Source organism: Bicyclus anynana, chromosome 7, assembly GCF_947172395.1.
Source record: "Bicyclus anynana chromosome 7, ilBicAnyn1.1, whole genome shotgun sequence".
Taxonomy (NCBI): domain Eukaryota; kingdom Metazoa; phylum Arthropoda; class Insecta; order Lepidoptera; family Nymphalidae; genus Bicyclus; species Bicyclus anynana.
This window is the reverse complement of record NC_069089.1, coordinates 13222968-13240217: the sequence shown is the minus strand read 5'-3', so window position 1 is coordinate 13240217 and position 17250 is coordinate 13222968. Positions and strand designations below refer to the sequence as shown.

The following is a 17250-nucleotide window of genomic DNA, read 5'->3' as shown; positions in this document are numbered from 1 at the left end:
TGTGTGAAGGTGGAAGCTGATCAAATGGCCTCCAAGTATCTTCAACATTAAATTCATTTTTGTGTGTGTTCGACTGAGGAATTGTTTCTAAGACATTGCTTGAAATTATGCATTGGCAGGTCAATAATCGTCTTGGGGATCTGGGAAAAGAGTAAGCCCAACCCAACGATAGATTTATTATTCTTACTCTTACTTACGATAAGCAGATATGACGAATGAATGATAAGCAAGAATATCAGCTACCTACGAGTATGTCTTGATCAATATTGTAGTTAGAGGGTAGAACTGTATTAGCAAGTTAAATGGTCGTTTCGGTAATGACCGATGGTGTTACTTTGTGTATCTGCAATCCTGGACACGTAAAGCTTAGAACCTGCTCTGAGGCTACGGCTTCTCCGTTATCAGAAGTGGAACTTGGTCTGCTCCGCCGATAAGTATATACGTCCCTGCAAAGGCTGGATATAAATAATTTACTGCTTGTACCTATTCCAATGAAAGTTACCAACAAAACTACGCGATAAGTCATAAAAAAGTTACAACACCTATTTCGTACGAAAACGAGTGAATAGAGTAATTAATAACTGCGTGTAATTACTCCAACGAAACATTAAACTGGGCATTATAAAGACAAACAAAACTTTACAAGCTTTCGTCTCAAGGTCATTTGTATTATAAGTATCTTTTTTTTTTACTCTTTACAAGTTAGCCCTTGACTACATTTGGTAAGGGATGATGCAGTCTAAGATGGAAGCGGGCTAACTTGTGACATCGTACCGGAACGCTAAATCGCTTGGCGGTACGTCTTTGCCGGTAAGGTGGTAACTAGCCACGGCCGAAGCCTCCCACCAGACTTGGACAAATTAAGAAAATCTCAGTCTGCCCAGCCGGGGATCGAACCCAGAACCTCCGTCTTGTAAATCCACCGCGCATACCACTGCGCCACGGAGGCCATATCTACACGTTGTACCTATTGTGATATTTACGTATATCTGGATATCTTAGTTATCGTCATTCTTAATCCATATTCGGCTCACTGCTGAGCTCGAGTCTCTGGTAGAGTAAATTCTCTGGTGTGCAGATTTCCTTGCGATGTTTTTCCTTCACCGTTAGAGACACGTGATATTTAATTTCTTAAAATGCACACAACTGAAAAGTTGAAGGTGCATGCCCCGGACCGGATTCGAACCCACACCCTCCGGAATCGGTCATATACACTGGGCTATCATGGCTCATCTGGATATCACTGTAAGTAAAATTAATTAATTTTAATAGAACATGATCAAATTTTAATAGATCATAATTTCCCAATCATTTTATGATTGGGAAATTATAATGATCACAAAGTAGTAGAGCTTTTCTTTGTGGCACAGCTCTTTCATGGAAGTACCTAGAGCGCGCACACGATAGATAAGTTTGCGTGTGGCCAAAATCAAAAGTGTCGCAATCTTGTCGTCCATCTTTTTCTATCTCTTGGCGGGTAAAAGAGATCACTATGCATAATGTGCAATTGTCAGGGTATTTTTGAATCTTAATAAAATTATTTAAATGCCAGTATATGTACCTATACCTCTAACCATGTGCGAGGACCTCATTTTTCAATGTTACCACGGTATTGAAGGCACATTTTTTTTATTCTCTACAAGTTAGCCGTTGACTACAATCTCACCTGATGGTAAGTGATGATGCAATCTAAGATGAAAGCGGGCTAACTTGTTAGGAGTAGGATGAAATCCACACTCCTTTCGGTTTCTACACGACATCGTACCGGAACGCTAAATCGCTTGGCGGTACGTCTTTGTCGGTAGGGTGGTAACTAGCCTCGGCCAAAGCCTCCTACCAGCCAGACCCGGACCAATTAAGAAGATCTTAATCAGCCCAGCCAGGGATCGAACCCGGGACCTCCGTCTTGTAAATCCACGAGCAAACGACGACAAATTTAAAATACCGGAATAGCCTAATTCAAAAACGAATATTCTAGCCAAAGTACCAACGAGGCAATGAAGGAAATAATATCTATTAAGAAGATGTCTAGTCAGTGAGCTTATCATTGATCAAAGGCCCGCTACTTTCTTTAATAAAGTAGGTCTCTACTCGTAATATTATGGATGTTTTGTGAGCTCTGGGCAGCATAACTTTGGTTTAGGTATTACCTAATATTGAGTCGTTCTTGGCTCTGTTTTGCTTTTATGACTAGATGAAACTTGATGACGTAGTAAAACACCTATCTACTCGGCTTGTGGCGACTCTCTTTCATTTTATTAAAAAATCAATAAATCTTTTGTTTCTCACTAAAGTCACACTTTTATCCATAATATCGCCTCAAATTTTGTCCATCTATCACATGTCGCACGTGGTTATGTAGTTAGACTATGTCCTCTATCTAGAAGCATCCAACCTTATGTGACTATATGTTCTTTGTGGCTCACCGTAAGTATAACAAAATTTTACAGTGACTTTTTCCTATCGTTCTTACTAATACGATTAACCACTCTTTTAACATTTCTAAATCATTGTGTGCACTTGTAGCTGACGAGACGTGATAGTGGACCCTCAGACCAATTATTGTATAGGACCTGCCTCGCTAGACGTTTCTTTTCTGTCAAAGTATATGATCAACGATCTAATGCGATTATAAAAACTGTCTCTATAGAATCGATGTTAAATAGTTGTAATCGTGTTCGTCGGTTAAAGAGCTTCATAAAAATACCTTTTTGTGTAATTGATTGTTTAAAAAACAGGCAAAAACTTCTAGTTTAGTATAAGATATATACCAAATCTAAGCTCGTTTTCTTCAGAAAATGACAGACAATTTTGTTCGTGACTATGAGTGCGATACAGGTCCTTCTATAATTGGTCTGAGTAGTGGACCTGTGGAGTGACTTTTGCCTTCGATTCGGAGTGCGTAGGTTCGAATCCGGTCCGGAGCATGCACCTTCAACTTTTCTTTGTGTGCATTTTAAGAAATTAAATATCAATTGTCTCAAACGGTGAAGAAAAAACATCTTTAGGAAACATGCACACTTGAGATTTTTTTCAATTTTCAATACGTGTGTGAAGTCTACCAATCCGCATTGGGCCAACGTCGTGGACCTAACCTAACCCCTCTTATTCTGAGAGGAGACTCGTGTTCAATAGTGAGCCGAATATGGGTTGTTAATGATGATGATTACTTGGTTGAAGCTAGTTATCTTTACGTTTTTTAAGTTGGTCGACTACTAAATACTCTTCAAATAGCAATTGCTCCTTATCTGATATAAGGTAGTTTTCCTTATAATTTCATAATATATCTTACTCTCGTGAATTTTTTAACTCCTAATGTAACTTGAAAAATATTGGTAGAAGACCTCTTTTATTTTAAAGACCTATCTAACGAAACCCCATACTATGAAATAAACGAGTAAAAAAAAATCATGCCCACTTCAGGGGTATATTTTTAAAGATTTTATTGTACGACTTTGTTCACATTTTTAGTGCACATACTCATGCCAAGTTACAGCTTTCTAGTAATAATAGTCTCTGCGCTAAACCCTGGACAGATGGACGGACGGACGGACAGACAGACATGGCGAAACTATAAGGGTTCCTCGTGGACTACAGAACCCTAAAAAGGGTCAATAGTTTCTAATTTATTAAAATATGATACTACGTTTCATTCGTAAGTATTTCTAACTGAATTATATTAATTTTGTATTAAAAACGATATCCAAAAATAATAGATTCTTCAGCTGGAACCGCAAAACATCAATCAAGTAATCGAATACTCTGTGTTACTAGTTTAAGCGATATGTTTATTAGTCTATGTTTAAATTACACATGTGTGTATTGCGATTCATATTATTTTATAGTTGTGTGTATCGTAAGGACACAGAATGTATTTATTGTTGTTAAATATTTTCGATGTGTGAGTTTACCTCGTCCCCTTCTCGTCCCCCCAAAAAACGACAAACAATTATGTTGGTGAAAACGAGGCGATACAAGTCCATATGTATTTGGTCTTAGCCTCTCTATCACTAATCACTATCAACGAAGTATATTTATGATAGTTGTCTATGGTTTTTTGTATATTAATTTACTCTTTGTTGTACTGTGTCTAAGGCTTTATTTGACGTCTGTGCTGGACTGTGGAATTTGCTTTTCGCATGCAAGCGCCGATTTATTTTTGTAAAATTACAATACACAATGGCTGATATTTTGAAGAATGAAGAGGCAATTAAAGATATAGAGAACGGAGAAGAGGAGGAGGAGGTTGACGGAGCAGAGGAAATAGAATCCAAAGACCCGGCTAAAAAGAAGAAGAAAAAAAAGAAAAAGAAGAAGACAGGTTAGGTTACAACTAAAATTATTTTTTTATTATTGACGATTTAACGAGTTTCTCAGTATTTCTCTGTATTTATAATGTTAGCACAGCGTTGTAGTTATTGTTTATTAACATAAGATTTCTAATTACTAATAAGAAACTTTAATTTTAGCGGGAACTGAAATTGAGAATGAAACTGAAGCCTCGGAAAAGGCTCAAACACTTCCAGTAGAAGAGAATAATGAAGAGGGTGATAAAAAAAAGAAGAAGAAGAATAAAAGTAAAAATAACAAAATCCCTAGCAAGGCGCAAACTGACCCACCAACAATTCCAATTGGAGAACTATTCCCCGATGGTAATTTAATTAGTTTATCATATATTTTATCAACATAACCACATCTGGAAATGATAGTAATATTCTTATTTTATTATGTTTTAGGCAATTTCCCTGAAGGTCAAATAATGGAGCATGGCCCAGCTGAGGGTATTGATGAGAGGACTGCCAAAGATCGCTTCAGTAGTGAAGAGAAGAGAGCTTTAGATAGAATGCATAACTATATCTATCAAGAGATAAGGCAGGCTGCAGAAGCTCACAGGCAGGTTGGTATTAACACTATAATAATAAGCCCTTTATTCTATGTTAAGAAATTACAATTATATATATACAATACATTTTGTTTTCATTTTTATTTTTTTAAAGAATATCTCTTAACATAGTGTGCCTTTCGGCATAGGCCTCCTCCAGCGACTTCCACTGCTCTCTCTCTAATGCGACCCTTCTCCAGTTTGGGCCTGCTGTGAGCTTTAAGTCATCCTCCCATCTAATGAACTGTTTACCCCGATTCCTTCTGCCATCTCTAGGGTACCATTCCGTCACCAGTCTGCTCCACTTCCCCGTAGTGTCCCTTAGCATGTGGCCTGTCCATCGCCACTTTTGCTGGTCGACACGAGTTAAAACATCGGTGACCCCAGTTTTAGTTCGAAGGTCAGTGTTTCTTACCCTATCCTTTTTCTTGTGGCCAGTCATGCTCCTCTCCATGGATCGTTGGCACCTGGCCAGTTTAGCCCTTTGAGCCATGGTGAGCGCCCAGGTTTCACAGCCGTATGTTAGGCATGGCAAGATACACGTGTTGAAGGCCTTCCTCTTAATTACCATGCTCAGTTCCTTGGATTTCATTATCTCCTTCAGGGACCAATATCTTTTCCAGCCAACGGCAATTCTCGTGCTGATTTCTTTAGTCATTTGGTCCCTGAAGGTAACAACTTGTCCAAGGTATGTGTATTCTTGCACATACAATAATGGGTTGTTATCAATGCCGATGTTGACCTCAGTACTGTTCGTCATTAGTTTGGTCTTCTTTGTGTTCATTTTGAGTCCGATTTTAATGCTCTCTTCATGTAGATTCGAAACCATGCACCCGAGTTTGATTGGATCTTCCTCAAATAGTACGAGGTCATCTGCGAATCTGAGATGGTTAAGTTTTTTACCATTAACATTGATTCCGAAGTCTTCCCATTCTAAGTTGCGGAATACGCTTTCCAACACGGCTGAAAACAGTTTGGGGGATAAAGGGTCCCCTTGTCTGACACCTCTTTCAATTTTAAACTCATTTCCTAAGCTTTCTAGTTGGATTTTAGCTTTATTGTTGTCATAAATCATATTTATGATGTCAATGTATGCTGCGGGTACTCCTTGCTGTTCTAAACTGTCTAAGAGGGATTCATGGCTTATACTGTCGAAGGCTTTGGCGTAGTCGATAAACGCTATGTATATTTTTTTGTTATGGCCGGATAGAATAGCAAACGAGTTGCTAAAGGGTACAATGGAAGAACTGGTTCCTATCCTTACAAAACTATTCAACGAAATCATAATAAAATGCAAAATTCCAGAGCAATGGACCAAATCCCACATTATTCTACTGCATAAAAAGGGTGATAAAAACGACTTGGAAAACTACAGGCCAATCAGTCTGATGTCTAATGTGTACAAAGTATTTGCGAAGATAATACTTGACAGAATCACTAAAACTCTGGACGAACAACAGCCAGTGGAACAAGCGGGCTTCAGAAAAGGATTTTCTACAATCGATCACATCCACACTGTCAAACAAATACTCGAAAAATACATGGTATTAACACTATAGTCTGGTTAAGTTTGTTGATGACACTCCCATGATATGTGGGTAATGAGGGGAAAGTCTGCGTGGGTGTGAAATCGTGTGTGCGCGGAAGTGAGGTGCATCAGTCGCCGGTTATTCATTCATCGCTACACGCCCCCGGGCCCGTGCGGCCCATCAGGAGTGTTACGAATGAAGTTGCTAAGATATAATTATACACTTTTTATTTTTTTATTGAGAAAGAATACAATAAGGAACTTAAGCTAACTTATCCTAATAACTATACAAATCATGCCCACGTGGAATGGTGGCAAGAATACTGGTTGCATTTCTGCGCTGGACAGCCAGGCTGATCCTTTGTGTAAAAAATGAGCCAGCCCTTCTGTCACCAGTCGAGGCAACTAGCTGCTGTGAAATGATTCGGTAAAATTTTTTGCCACTGGGTCTCCACGGCAAAAGGTACAAATATGTAACTCTGTCAGAGAGGCATACTTGAGCCACTTACCGGTTTTAGCTTTCTCTCTCTCATTATACACACAAATTTAAGCTTCCATACCTCTACAAAAAAGAAGCCAAATCATCACTTATGGTCCCGGTTTGATCCCCACCTGCTGAACAATTGTAGTTACCACCCACTACTAACAGTCTTTTCTGAGAAATTAAAAGGGAACAGGTATATTGGTCATATCTAAAATTACGCCAAATATAAATGAATAAATAGTCTTTTATTTCAAACAGCGTTTAGTTGCATAAGTTTTGAATTTGATCTTATTATAGTATGGTCCTCTGTTCATAGTGTCTTCTGACATAGGCCTCCTCCAACTGCTTCCACTGCACCCTGTTGGCTGCAATTCTGGTCCAGCGAGGCCCCAGTGTTAGGGGATGTAGTCTTTCCACCTTGTTGTTGGACGTCCACATTGTCTGGTATCATCTCTTGGTTACCAGAGTGTTACCTGCTTGCTTAATTTTTCAGTCTTGCAGCATAACATGTGACCAACGCCATTTCAAGTGGTTCATTATTTTGAGAACATCGGTAAGAACTAGAACTGCAGCTAGTTCTATATTAGAATGAGTATCCAAAGCTGGTCTAATAGGATCTTACCAAATTTGGCTAGGCAGGGGGAACAACACGAGCAGAGGAGGGGAGTGTCAATTGATTGTCAAAGAATTTCTTAATCCTATATTATACACAGAACTTTGCGCCCAGTTATTCTCTCTACCACGCAATGAACCTGGCACCCGCAAAGTGAATCCATGGATTGCTAAGATATTTGTCTCGTCTCTAATTTTTTGAAATACATTTTTAAATAAATTCCAGACACGCAAATATATTCGTGATTGGATAAAGCCAGGCATGACCATGATACAAATCTGTGAGGAGCTGGAATCCACAGCAAGACGTCTCATTGGTGAGGATGGCTTAAAGGCAGGGCTGGCTTTCCCTACTGGCTGCAGCCGCAATCACTGTGCTGCCCATTATACACCAAACACAGGTAAAAAATTATATGAAAATTCTTCTTCTTTTTGGTTTAATGCCTAATAATTGTTAATATATGGATATTACTAATAAAGAATAATTTTGAAATATGAATGACTACCAGCCTTGAACAATTTACTGGTTACTGTGAGTATTCTCATCCCTTTCAGTGTACTTAAGTCAAAGCGTAGCTTGACCGTATCCGTTAGTAGAAAATATTAATAATTATGTTTATAAAGAATATGTGTTACATATAAATACAAGCATCATGTATATCAACAACTTTCCTTGCAGGCGACAACACGGTTCTTGAATATGATGATGTGGTCAAAATAGACTTTGGCACACATATTAATGGACGAATCATTGACTGTGCGTTCACTTTGCACTTCAACCCGCGTTATGATCCTCTGGTGAAAGGTGTTCAAGAAGCCACTGAAGCGGGCATCAAGGCTTCTGGTGTTGACGTCAGGCTCTGTGACGTTGGAGCTGCTGTTCAAGAGGTTATATATTCTTAATTTTTTTGTTCTATTATTCTGATGCGATCAATAGACACACTATGCAGAGTATTGTTGTAGTAAAATTTGACGATTAGAAGCAATCTTTTCCAGTGAGAGAAGCTTGCAAAAAAAAATTCTAAATTCATTTATTTCAATTAGGCTTAGTTTACAAGCACTTTTGAAATGTCAACATTATTTCCTAATGTAATTTAATCTAATGGTGGTAATAATAGTTGAAAACTTAAAATTATGATTTCATCAAAATTATCTTCATATTATCATCTCCATGTACCTTTATATGGGGGCATACCTGGATTCCTGAGGTCGATATTGTATTGGCCGCTTTACAAATGTTATAATTATACTATAATATAGGCGCATCAGCGAAAGCTGTTTAGCCTATAACATAATAATAATAATCACCTAAGATAACTAGTATTCACATTAAAATGTTATCAACCACAATGTAATACTGTTCAAGTAACATCGTAATATGTAGACGACTTTATCATGTCTGCATGACATTGTTGCTTGGATTGTTATAGTTATTTACGGAGACTGTTTTTAATTAATTTCTACAAAGCTGTGGCTACTTCTCAGGCTGTTTTTAATTAACTTCTATTCCATCTTTCTCTCTTCAGGGGCGTAGCTACCGCCGTATCAGCCGTATCAATGATACGGGGCCCCTGGACTACAGGGCCCCGTACGTGTAAAAGCAAAAATTAGTAAAATTTATGTAATCCACAATCTCTATTTTACTCGACTGCAGCGAAGCCTAAAGGATTAATGATTTTGGCAGTCTATGTATGTATGTATGTTTGTTCCACTGTACTAAACTACTGAACCGATTTTATTAAATGGTGTGTCAAAAGATCCGTAATAATTCAAATTGAGACATAGGCTATGTTAATTTTATAAAAAAATTATATGACGGAATTTAAACCTCATATTCTAACCCCGAAAAAAATCCACCACGGCTCTACCATGACCATTTTTGTTCCTATGCATTTTTCTATTTTAATCTGAAATATTTTCTTGTTTCGTTCTTTTTAGACCCCTTTTTACGTAGTCGGGTTATTGATTTAAAAAAAATTTTTATTCCTTGGTTAAGCGTGCGCTTAAAAGTTGAAAACATCCAAGGCCCAGAAAAGAAGAAGAAATAGGGTTCTTCTTTTACCCGGGGCCTTTTCCGCACTTGGCCGCTAAAAGTTGGCCGTTATACGAAGGTTAGCCGTTGTACCTACATAGGTTAAATCACTGTCATATTTATTTTAAGCGAGCATTTTTGTTTCTTTTGAGATAAATCTTTACCCTTCATTTGAACCAAAAGTCAAAAGTCAAAAATAATTTATTTCAAATAGGCTTAGTTTACAAGCTCTTTCGAAACGTACAGGTAATAATATTAAACTTAAGATGATGGTGATTAAAGTTACGAGGGTTCCAAACGCGCCTTGGTCCGAGAAGAGCCCACAACAAACTCAGCCAGGTTTAGGACCCCCCAACTAATTTTGATACAGGGTCCCTATAAGGCATGCTACGCCACTGCTACTTGTATTCAATATAATTATATAAATATAAAGTTAGTGTGGTATGCTACTTGCAGGTAATGGAGTCACATGAGGTGGAGATAGATGGCAAAGTGTATCAAGTGAAACCGATCCGCAATCTTAACGGCCACTCAATTGGCCCTTATCGTAAGTGTGATATTGTCGTAACACTATTACAATATTATTGACTTCTGTTGAAAACGTGTACTTATTTACGTATTTATTCTTGTTATGATTAATAAGCGGATGCCTGCGACTTCGTCTGCCTTTAAGCTTCCTTAATCTGTCCCTGTTGCAAAACTATAAGCTACCTGCCAAATTATTTCATAATTCTAGGTCAAGCAGTTTTCGAAATTTCATGATATGACCTTTGCTTTTCTAAGCTGTGTTCTAGCTATCTTTTTTTTGGCTACATTTGGAACATTCTTCCCCTGCAGTCTGAAAACATTATTTGCCAAGTCATTGACATGAATAGCTAGTCGCTCCTAATAATAGATAATACTGTAGACTGTAATTTCTGTCTGACTGTCTTAACATCTCTTTGGATATTCTTGTTACTTATGTATGGTGGGATGTTAAATCTCAGGGCCTTGGTCTGAAATCATTCCAGTATCTCAATGTTACTTGTATTGGCTTATCCCCAAAGTTGTATACCAAAAGTCCAGAACTTACTGGTAGAATTCAGGAGAGACTTTTTGCCTGTCATCCAGTACATGTTTCTTAATTTCGTGTCAAGCTGTTTGCACTATCATATAATTCATCATTATCAACCCTCACAGCTGAGCTCGAGTCTCCTCTCAGAATGAGAGGGGTTAGGCGAATAGTCCACCACGCTAGCCCAATGCGGTTTGGCAGACTTCACACACTCAGGGAATTTAGAAAATTCTCTGGTATGCAGGTTTCCTTACGATGTTTTTCCTTCACCGTTTGAGACAGGTTATATTTAATTTCCTAAAATGCACACAACTGAAAAGTTGGAGGTGCATGCCCTGGACCATATTCGAACAACCTTCGGAATTGGAGACAGAGATCATATCCACTGGGCTATCACGGCTCTCACCATCATATAATTATTATCATCGTCGAACTATAGTCATATAGCCTCAATAGCTCATCGAGCGGTCGGACTCCTCACTAAGGGGTGGTCGTTCGATCCCCGCCCGTTAGTCTATTGTCGTACCCACTCCTAATACAGTCTTTTCCGACTAGTTGGAGGGGAATGGGAATATTGGTCATATTTAAAAGATAGAAAAAAAAAAAAAAAACACTATGATTGTAACTTTGCTTATTTGGTGTACAGGAATTCACGCCGGCAAAACTGTGCCAATCGTGAAAGGTGGTGAAACGACGCGCATGGAGGAGAACGAGTTCTATGCGATCGAGACGTTCGGCTCCACGGGCCGCGGACAGGTGCACGACGACATGGACTGCTCGCACTACATGAAGAACTTTGATCAGCAATTTGTGCCTTTAAGGTAAGTACCTACCTGGATGACCGAGCTTAGCTCTGATTTTTGGTAATTTTTCTAAAAAATTAATCATACGTATCAATAAATAAATATAAAATAATTAAAATTGTATGAAAATTAGGTGTATGCTAATAGTAAGGCAATTTAGTAAAGTAACAGGGTATCTGCGATCATTACTTTCGGAGCTACAGGGATTTAAAATATCAGATTTGCGGCTCTGCCGCGGATCCCTGAAAAACGCTCCATACAAAATAGTACGAATTGATGACGTCGTATGTCTTATTCGTCGTTAGACTTGTATGGGCGTTCAATCAAAATTACTAATATCTTTATTATTTGTGCGTTTATGTTTATAGTTCTTAAATTGATAAATGTCACATTTAATGTAAGGAAGCTAAAAGTATATTAATTTATCTAATTACGATAAAAGATTTTGAAATTTTATAATCTTATTTATTTTGCAAATATACAGTCAATCTTTGCTTTTTATGTATAAATTAGTTAACATTGACCTTATTTACCCAAATGTATAATAAAGAGCCATATATTCAAACCTAATCTTCATCCCTATTGCTTGCTTGATATTAAAATGTTAAGATAAAGTTTGGACAATGTGGTGTTAACTATACAAAACATGCTTACTTTAATAAAAAAGTTCAGAGAACGTCTCTTGAACTGAAAAGTGATGAACCCCAATGATGCCAGTCGCATAAATATTAAATACCTACACCGATATGCCCAGAGATCACATTATGAAGACAGATTGCCATTAATTTCGTTTATCTGGATACTTAACGTCATTAAGTGAATCAGTTGTATGACAGCGAGGTTAAATTACCTCAACAACAAACTATATCCATTTGTTAGACTTTGTTCAAATATGACACTAGATGGCGCTGTTATATACATTCCCAATTCTGTATTGCGCTAAGGAGATTCTTCCGTAATGCATGACTACCCTGTAGTTTTGTGTGTACGTTATCGCTTCTCGGCCTTTTGGCTAAGATCAAAGTGTAGTATCTGTTCTTTTCAGCTTAATATCTGAAAGTTCCCGCAATGCGGGACCAGTATATTAAACTGATTTTTGTAAACTGACGGGATGTTCGGGGCTCGCTCCACTCCCGTCACGGGTCGGCCCGGCATTGCAGTGCCGCCGGGATCGGCCCACAGAATTCATTTGATACATTCACAAGAGATTGAAATAACATTCCATTATCCATGTGGCATGTAACTTTTATCATGGTCATGGTCGTAGAAAAAGTAATGTATGCCACTGCACGTAATAACTAATAAGTGGGGACCATTGTAGCACTAGTACTACAATGGCCCCAACCCCATAATGTGATAGTGATACAAATTAGTTACTTTTTATTATTTTACTTATTTACTATCAAATAAAATAAATTGTGAAACGCCAGCTGCTAGTATTATGATGATTCATGAAGCTAGGATTAGATTATGCGTTACTTAATATTATAAACAGCGAACATGTCAACTAACGATATTTTATCCCTGTATTGCCACGGTAATGGGAACAGACAGTAGTATATTCTAGTTGAAGATAGAAAGACAAATATCTTGGGATTTCATAAAATCCATTGATTAAGCGGGTGCTAGGTCCATTGTGTTGTGTGCCAGAGAGAAAAACAACTAAGCTTAGCCTTATACCATATAGCAACCATACAATACTTCTCGCGCTGCTGCGATGTTTCCCTGCCGGTCCACACTCTGCTCTACTCGCGCAAATAGCGCGTATCCCCGTACTAGTTCTTTGGTTATAGACACGAAAGCATTTATGGAATGGCACCTTTAACTGAGCTGTTTAAAGGCCCACACTTAGTGGACTTAGGGTACACAATAACAGTCGTGCGATAGCTTTAAGCAATGTGTTAAAAACATTTACTTAGTCGAGGTTACTACAACATTGATGAATTTTAAAGATAAAAGCGCTTGAAGGCCATCGGATCAGCTTCCACCTTCACACAAAAAATAAAACTATAAGAAATTGTAATGTTATCATCAATTGTAAATTATAATACTCTATGATTTTTTAAAAAAAGCAACTGTTGAGTTTCTCGTCGGTTTCTTCTCAGCAGAACCTGCCTTCCGAACCGGTGGTAGAATCTTTACAAATAGTCAACTGACGTGTCATAAGTGCTTGTAAAGTGAGCCTACTTGAATAAATTAATTTTGAATTTTAAAAGATAAAAACGCTTGAAGGCCATTGGATCAGCTTTCACCTTCACACAAAAAGTAAAACTATACGAAATTGTAATGTTATCAACAATTATTGTAAATTATAATACTGTATGATTTTTTAAAAAGAGCAACTTTTGAGTTTCTTGTCGGTTTCTTCTCAGCAGAACCTGCCTTCCGAACCGGTGGTAGAATCTTTACAAATAGTTTTTTTTTTTATTCTTTACAAGTTAACCCTTGATTACAATCACACCTGATGGTAAGTGATGATGCAATCTAAGATGGAGGCGGGCTAACTTGTTAGGAGGAGGATGAAAATGCACACCCCTATCGGTTTCTACACGACATCGTACCGGAACGCTAAATCAATCGCTTGGCGGTACGTCTTTGTCGGTAGAGTGTAAAAACCTCAATCGGCCCAGCCGGGGATCGAACCCAGGACCTCTGTCTTGTAAATCCACCGCGCATACCACTGCGCCACGGAGGCCGTCAAAATAGTCAACTGACGTGTCAAAAGTGCTTGTAAACTGAGCCTACTTGAAATAAATGATTTTTGATTTGATTCGCGTTCCCAGACTGCAGTCGTCGAAGCAGCTGCTGAACGTGATCAACAAGAACTTCGGCACGCTCGCGTTCTGTAAGCGCTGGCTGGAGCGCGCGGGCGCGTCGCGCTACGCCATGGCGCTGAAGGACCTGTGCGACAAGGGCGTGGTGGACGCCTACCCGCCGCTGTGCGACGCCAAGGGCAGCTACACGGCGCAGTTCGAGCACACCATCCTGCTGCGGCCCACGTGTAAGGAGGTCGTCTCGCGCGGCGACGACTACTAGTACGGGAGCCGACGAGGGGATTCTTGCAGTTACTCGAGCGCGGCAGATAAACCTTGCACGTTAAATATTGGATAGAAGCAGGCGTTACTTTGCGGAAATTCATCATGATTATATAATGATTTATTTATTTTGCTATGATCCGCGAAAAGCCGACGAACCCACGCGACAACTTCACCCAGGTCCGACAAAATACTCTACGTACGTTTCACCCCGAAACCGGAGCATCCTCAGGAGATGTTGACTCGACAACGTGCAATTGCACCTGGGTGACGTCGTCGCATGGGTTCGTTGACTTTTCGCGGATGATACCAAAATAAATAAATCATTATAAAACCTTGCACGTTGTTGAGTACCTCCACCAAGTATGAGCCCTTAATATTGGTGGGTACGTTTAGGGCAACCAAAAAAAAGCTAACTTCAGAAATACTCAACCAGCACGTCAGATTAAGATAAGGTAGGTGAGTTGATAGCTAAAAATTGTACATTTAAAAAATCTGACGTTTTAAGCGTAACGTAATGGAATGGGAGGGTTTCAAAGTTACAAAATAAAACCCTTATATTTTAGTTCTCGAGTTACGAGCGCGATTGATTTTTTACTTATTTTGAAGAAAATAACCTCCTAATTTATCGTTAAAATTTTCTGACAATTTTAGTAAGCTAAAGTGGTAAAAATTGCTTTTAAAGTCTGTAGTTTTTTTTCCACCGCTAAAAGCGAAAAAAGTAGATAACCATTTATTCTTCCTATAATTTAATCTACCAAATGTAATCGGTCGAGTAACTGCAAATTTAGCATCCCGGGCTCCCCTACTATAAACCTTAGAGCCTCGAATACACAACTCGCTTCGACGGAGCCCTGAGTGTAACGCATCGCTTCGAGTTCTTTGACTGGCAAAACCCGACGACAATAGGCTAGTTGACTCATATCAAATTTAATATAAACAATTAATTTTGTGTAGTACATAGAATAACCGAAATATATCAATATCAATTAATAAAAGTTAAAAATTTTATAGAAAACTTAATTTAAAAATTATGTATTTAATCTATCTTTGCAAACGCCAAAAATGCTGTTCTCCATTTTGTGACGTCACGACGTTACTTGATGGAGAACAGCTTAACTAATTATTAACTAATAATGTTAAACCTTAACTTAACGGTTTGACAAAATTATTAGTTATTAATTAAATAATTTCTAAATCAAGTTTACTATAGAATCGTCAACTTTTATTAATCAATGTCGATATATTTCGGACTCTTATCCCATGTTTTATATGAAATTAATATTGTTTATGTTAAATTTTATGACTCAACTACCTATTGGAAGTCCAGCGAATCGAAGTTAGTGCCTACACTATCCGTTTCAATTAACTTCGATCAACTTCGCGAGTAGTGTATTGGGGTGTAACATTTCAATAAAATATGTATAAATATTTTTACATTGAACACAGACTAATGGAAAATAAGTTGAAATTCAAAATGACTTTAAATCTCTGGCATAATCGATCTGCTGAATCAAAATGTCAGCGGGTCGATTATGACAGCATACATACAAAAAATTCAAAATTCTTTGAAAATACCCTTATGGTGTATGTAACGTGAGAATTTATTATAGATATCTTACCAACTTTAAAGATTCGATATCTATACTCAAGAGGCACAATTATCCGCCCACTTTAATATGACGCGAGTATATCAAAGTGGGCGGATAGTTGTGCCTCTGAGTATATATTCATACAAGGGCGTATTCGGAATGTTTGAGCCATATTGGACCTGTGCAAATCTGTGTCAAAAACATTTTTTTTTATATTTTGTGTTTTTAGAGTTTTTACCAGATTCTTCCATTCGTTAGTTAGATCTCAGACCAATTACCTTTGGACTAGTATCGCAATCAAATTCACCAACAAAATTGTCTGTTGTTTATTGAGGGAAATGAGGTAAACTCACACATTGAAAATATTTAACACCAATAAATATATCCCTGTGTCATTACACTACACACAACTATAAATTTAAATCGTAATACACACACGTATATGACACAATGAAACATCGATTCTATAAACGCAGTTTGTTGGATCATGATCATGTACTTTTGACAGAGGGGTAACGTCTATCGAGACAGGTCTTATGGTAATTGGTCTGAGGACATAGTTCTCGCCAAACAAATAGTCTGCCCTGAAGTTGCTAATGCAATACTGAAAACTGCGCAGATATACTAGTCTCGCAGTGATAGGCCTCGTTATAATAAGCCTATTTTAATGGCCTACTACAGGGTCAGACCTTCATTATAGGAGACGAGATATGGAGATTAGACTTCTCCAATATAAATAATTTTGTCAGTTCAAAGCGAACTAAAAGTTTGGCTAAAACTATATAATAGGTAAGAAGTTTTGTTTACAACCTTTTTTATACACTGTATATCCTAACGTCTGTTATTGTTTTAAACATATGTTATTATATTATAGAGGAAATATTTCCGTTTGCATCTAACAATGACTTAGTCAGCTTTGTATTGTTGAGTTTACATGATCTATAAATACATAATAACAAACCATACGTAAATCAACTGTTGTTAAGGAATTTTGTGATATTAATATTCTACAGTACGCAACTACGTACTAGATGTCACATTTATACCATGCCATAATTGTTTTTTTGGTTGTTTTTTATTTCCTTAGCAACAGTATAAAATAATATTAAAATAAGTGAAATGAGTTACAGTAGAACTCAAAAATCAGAACATCGATGTAAGTAATCAGGTAAACTATACGAATAAACTTCTTTTATGGATTTAGAGGATTTTCATTTATCACTTGAAT

The 17250-nt window shown here is 37.8% G+C and overlaps 1 protein-coding gene and 1 non-coding gene across 2 annotated transcripts; both read left to right on the top strand.

The window, feature by feature from the left end:
• Positions 1-4096: 4096 nt before the first annotated feature.
• LOC112055117 (methionine aminopeptidase 2) lies at positions 4097-17221 on the top strand. Its single transcript, XM_024095123.2, has 8 exons — positions 4097-4321; positions 4470-4652; positions 4737-4897; positions 7733-7907; positions 8186-8394; positions 9995-10085; positions 11239-11413; positions 14179-17221. The coding sequence occupies exons 1-8, from the start codon at positions 4180-4182 to the stop codon at positions 14429-14431; spliced, it is 1389 nt and encodes a 462-aa protein (XP_023950891.2). The 5' UTR covers positions 4097-4179; the 3' UTR covers positions 14432-17221.
• Positions 12388-12580, top strand: LOC112055899 (U2 spliceosomal RNA). The gene has a single exon (XR_002887540.2). It is a non-coding gene; the product is annotated as a U2 spliceosomal RNA (small nuclear RNA).
• Positions 17222-17250: the final 29 nt, after the last annotated feature.

Coding starts and splice junctions, on each gene's coding strand:
- LOC112055117 (XM_024095123.2), top strand. CDS start 4,180: ATGGCTGATATTTTGAAGAATGAAGAGGCAATTAAAGATATAGAGAAC. Junction 8,395..9,994: donor TTGGAGCTGCTGTTCAAGAG/GTTATATATTCT, acceptor TGCTACTTGCAG/GTAATGGAGTCACATGAGGT. Junction 11,414..14,178: donor CAGCAATTTGTGCCTTTAAG/GTAAGTACCTAC, acceptor TCGCGTTCCCAG/ACTGCAGTCGTCGAAGCAGC.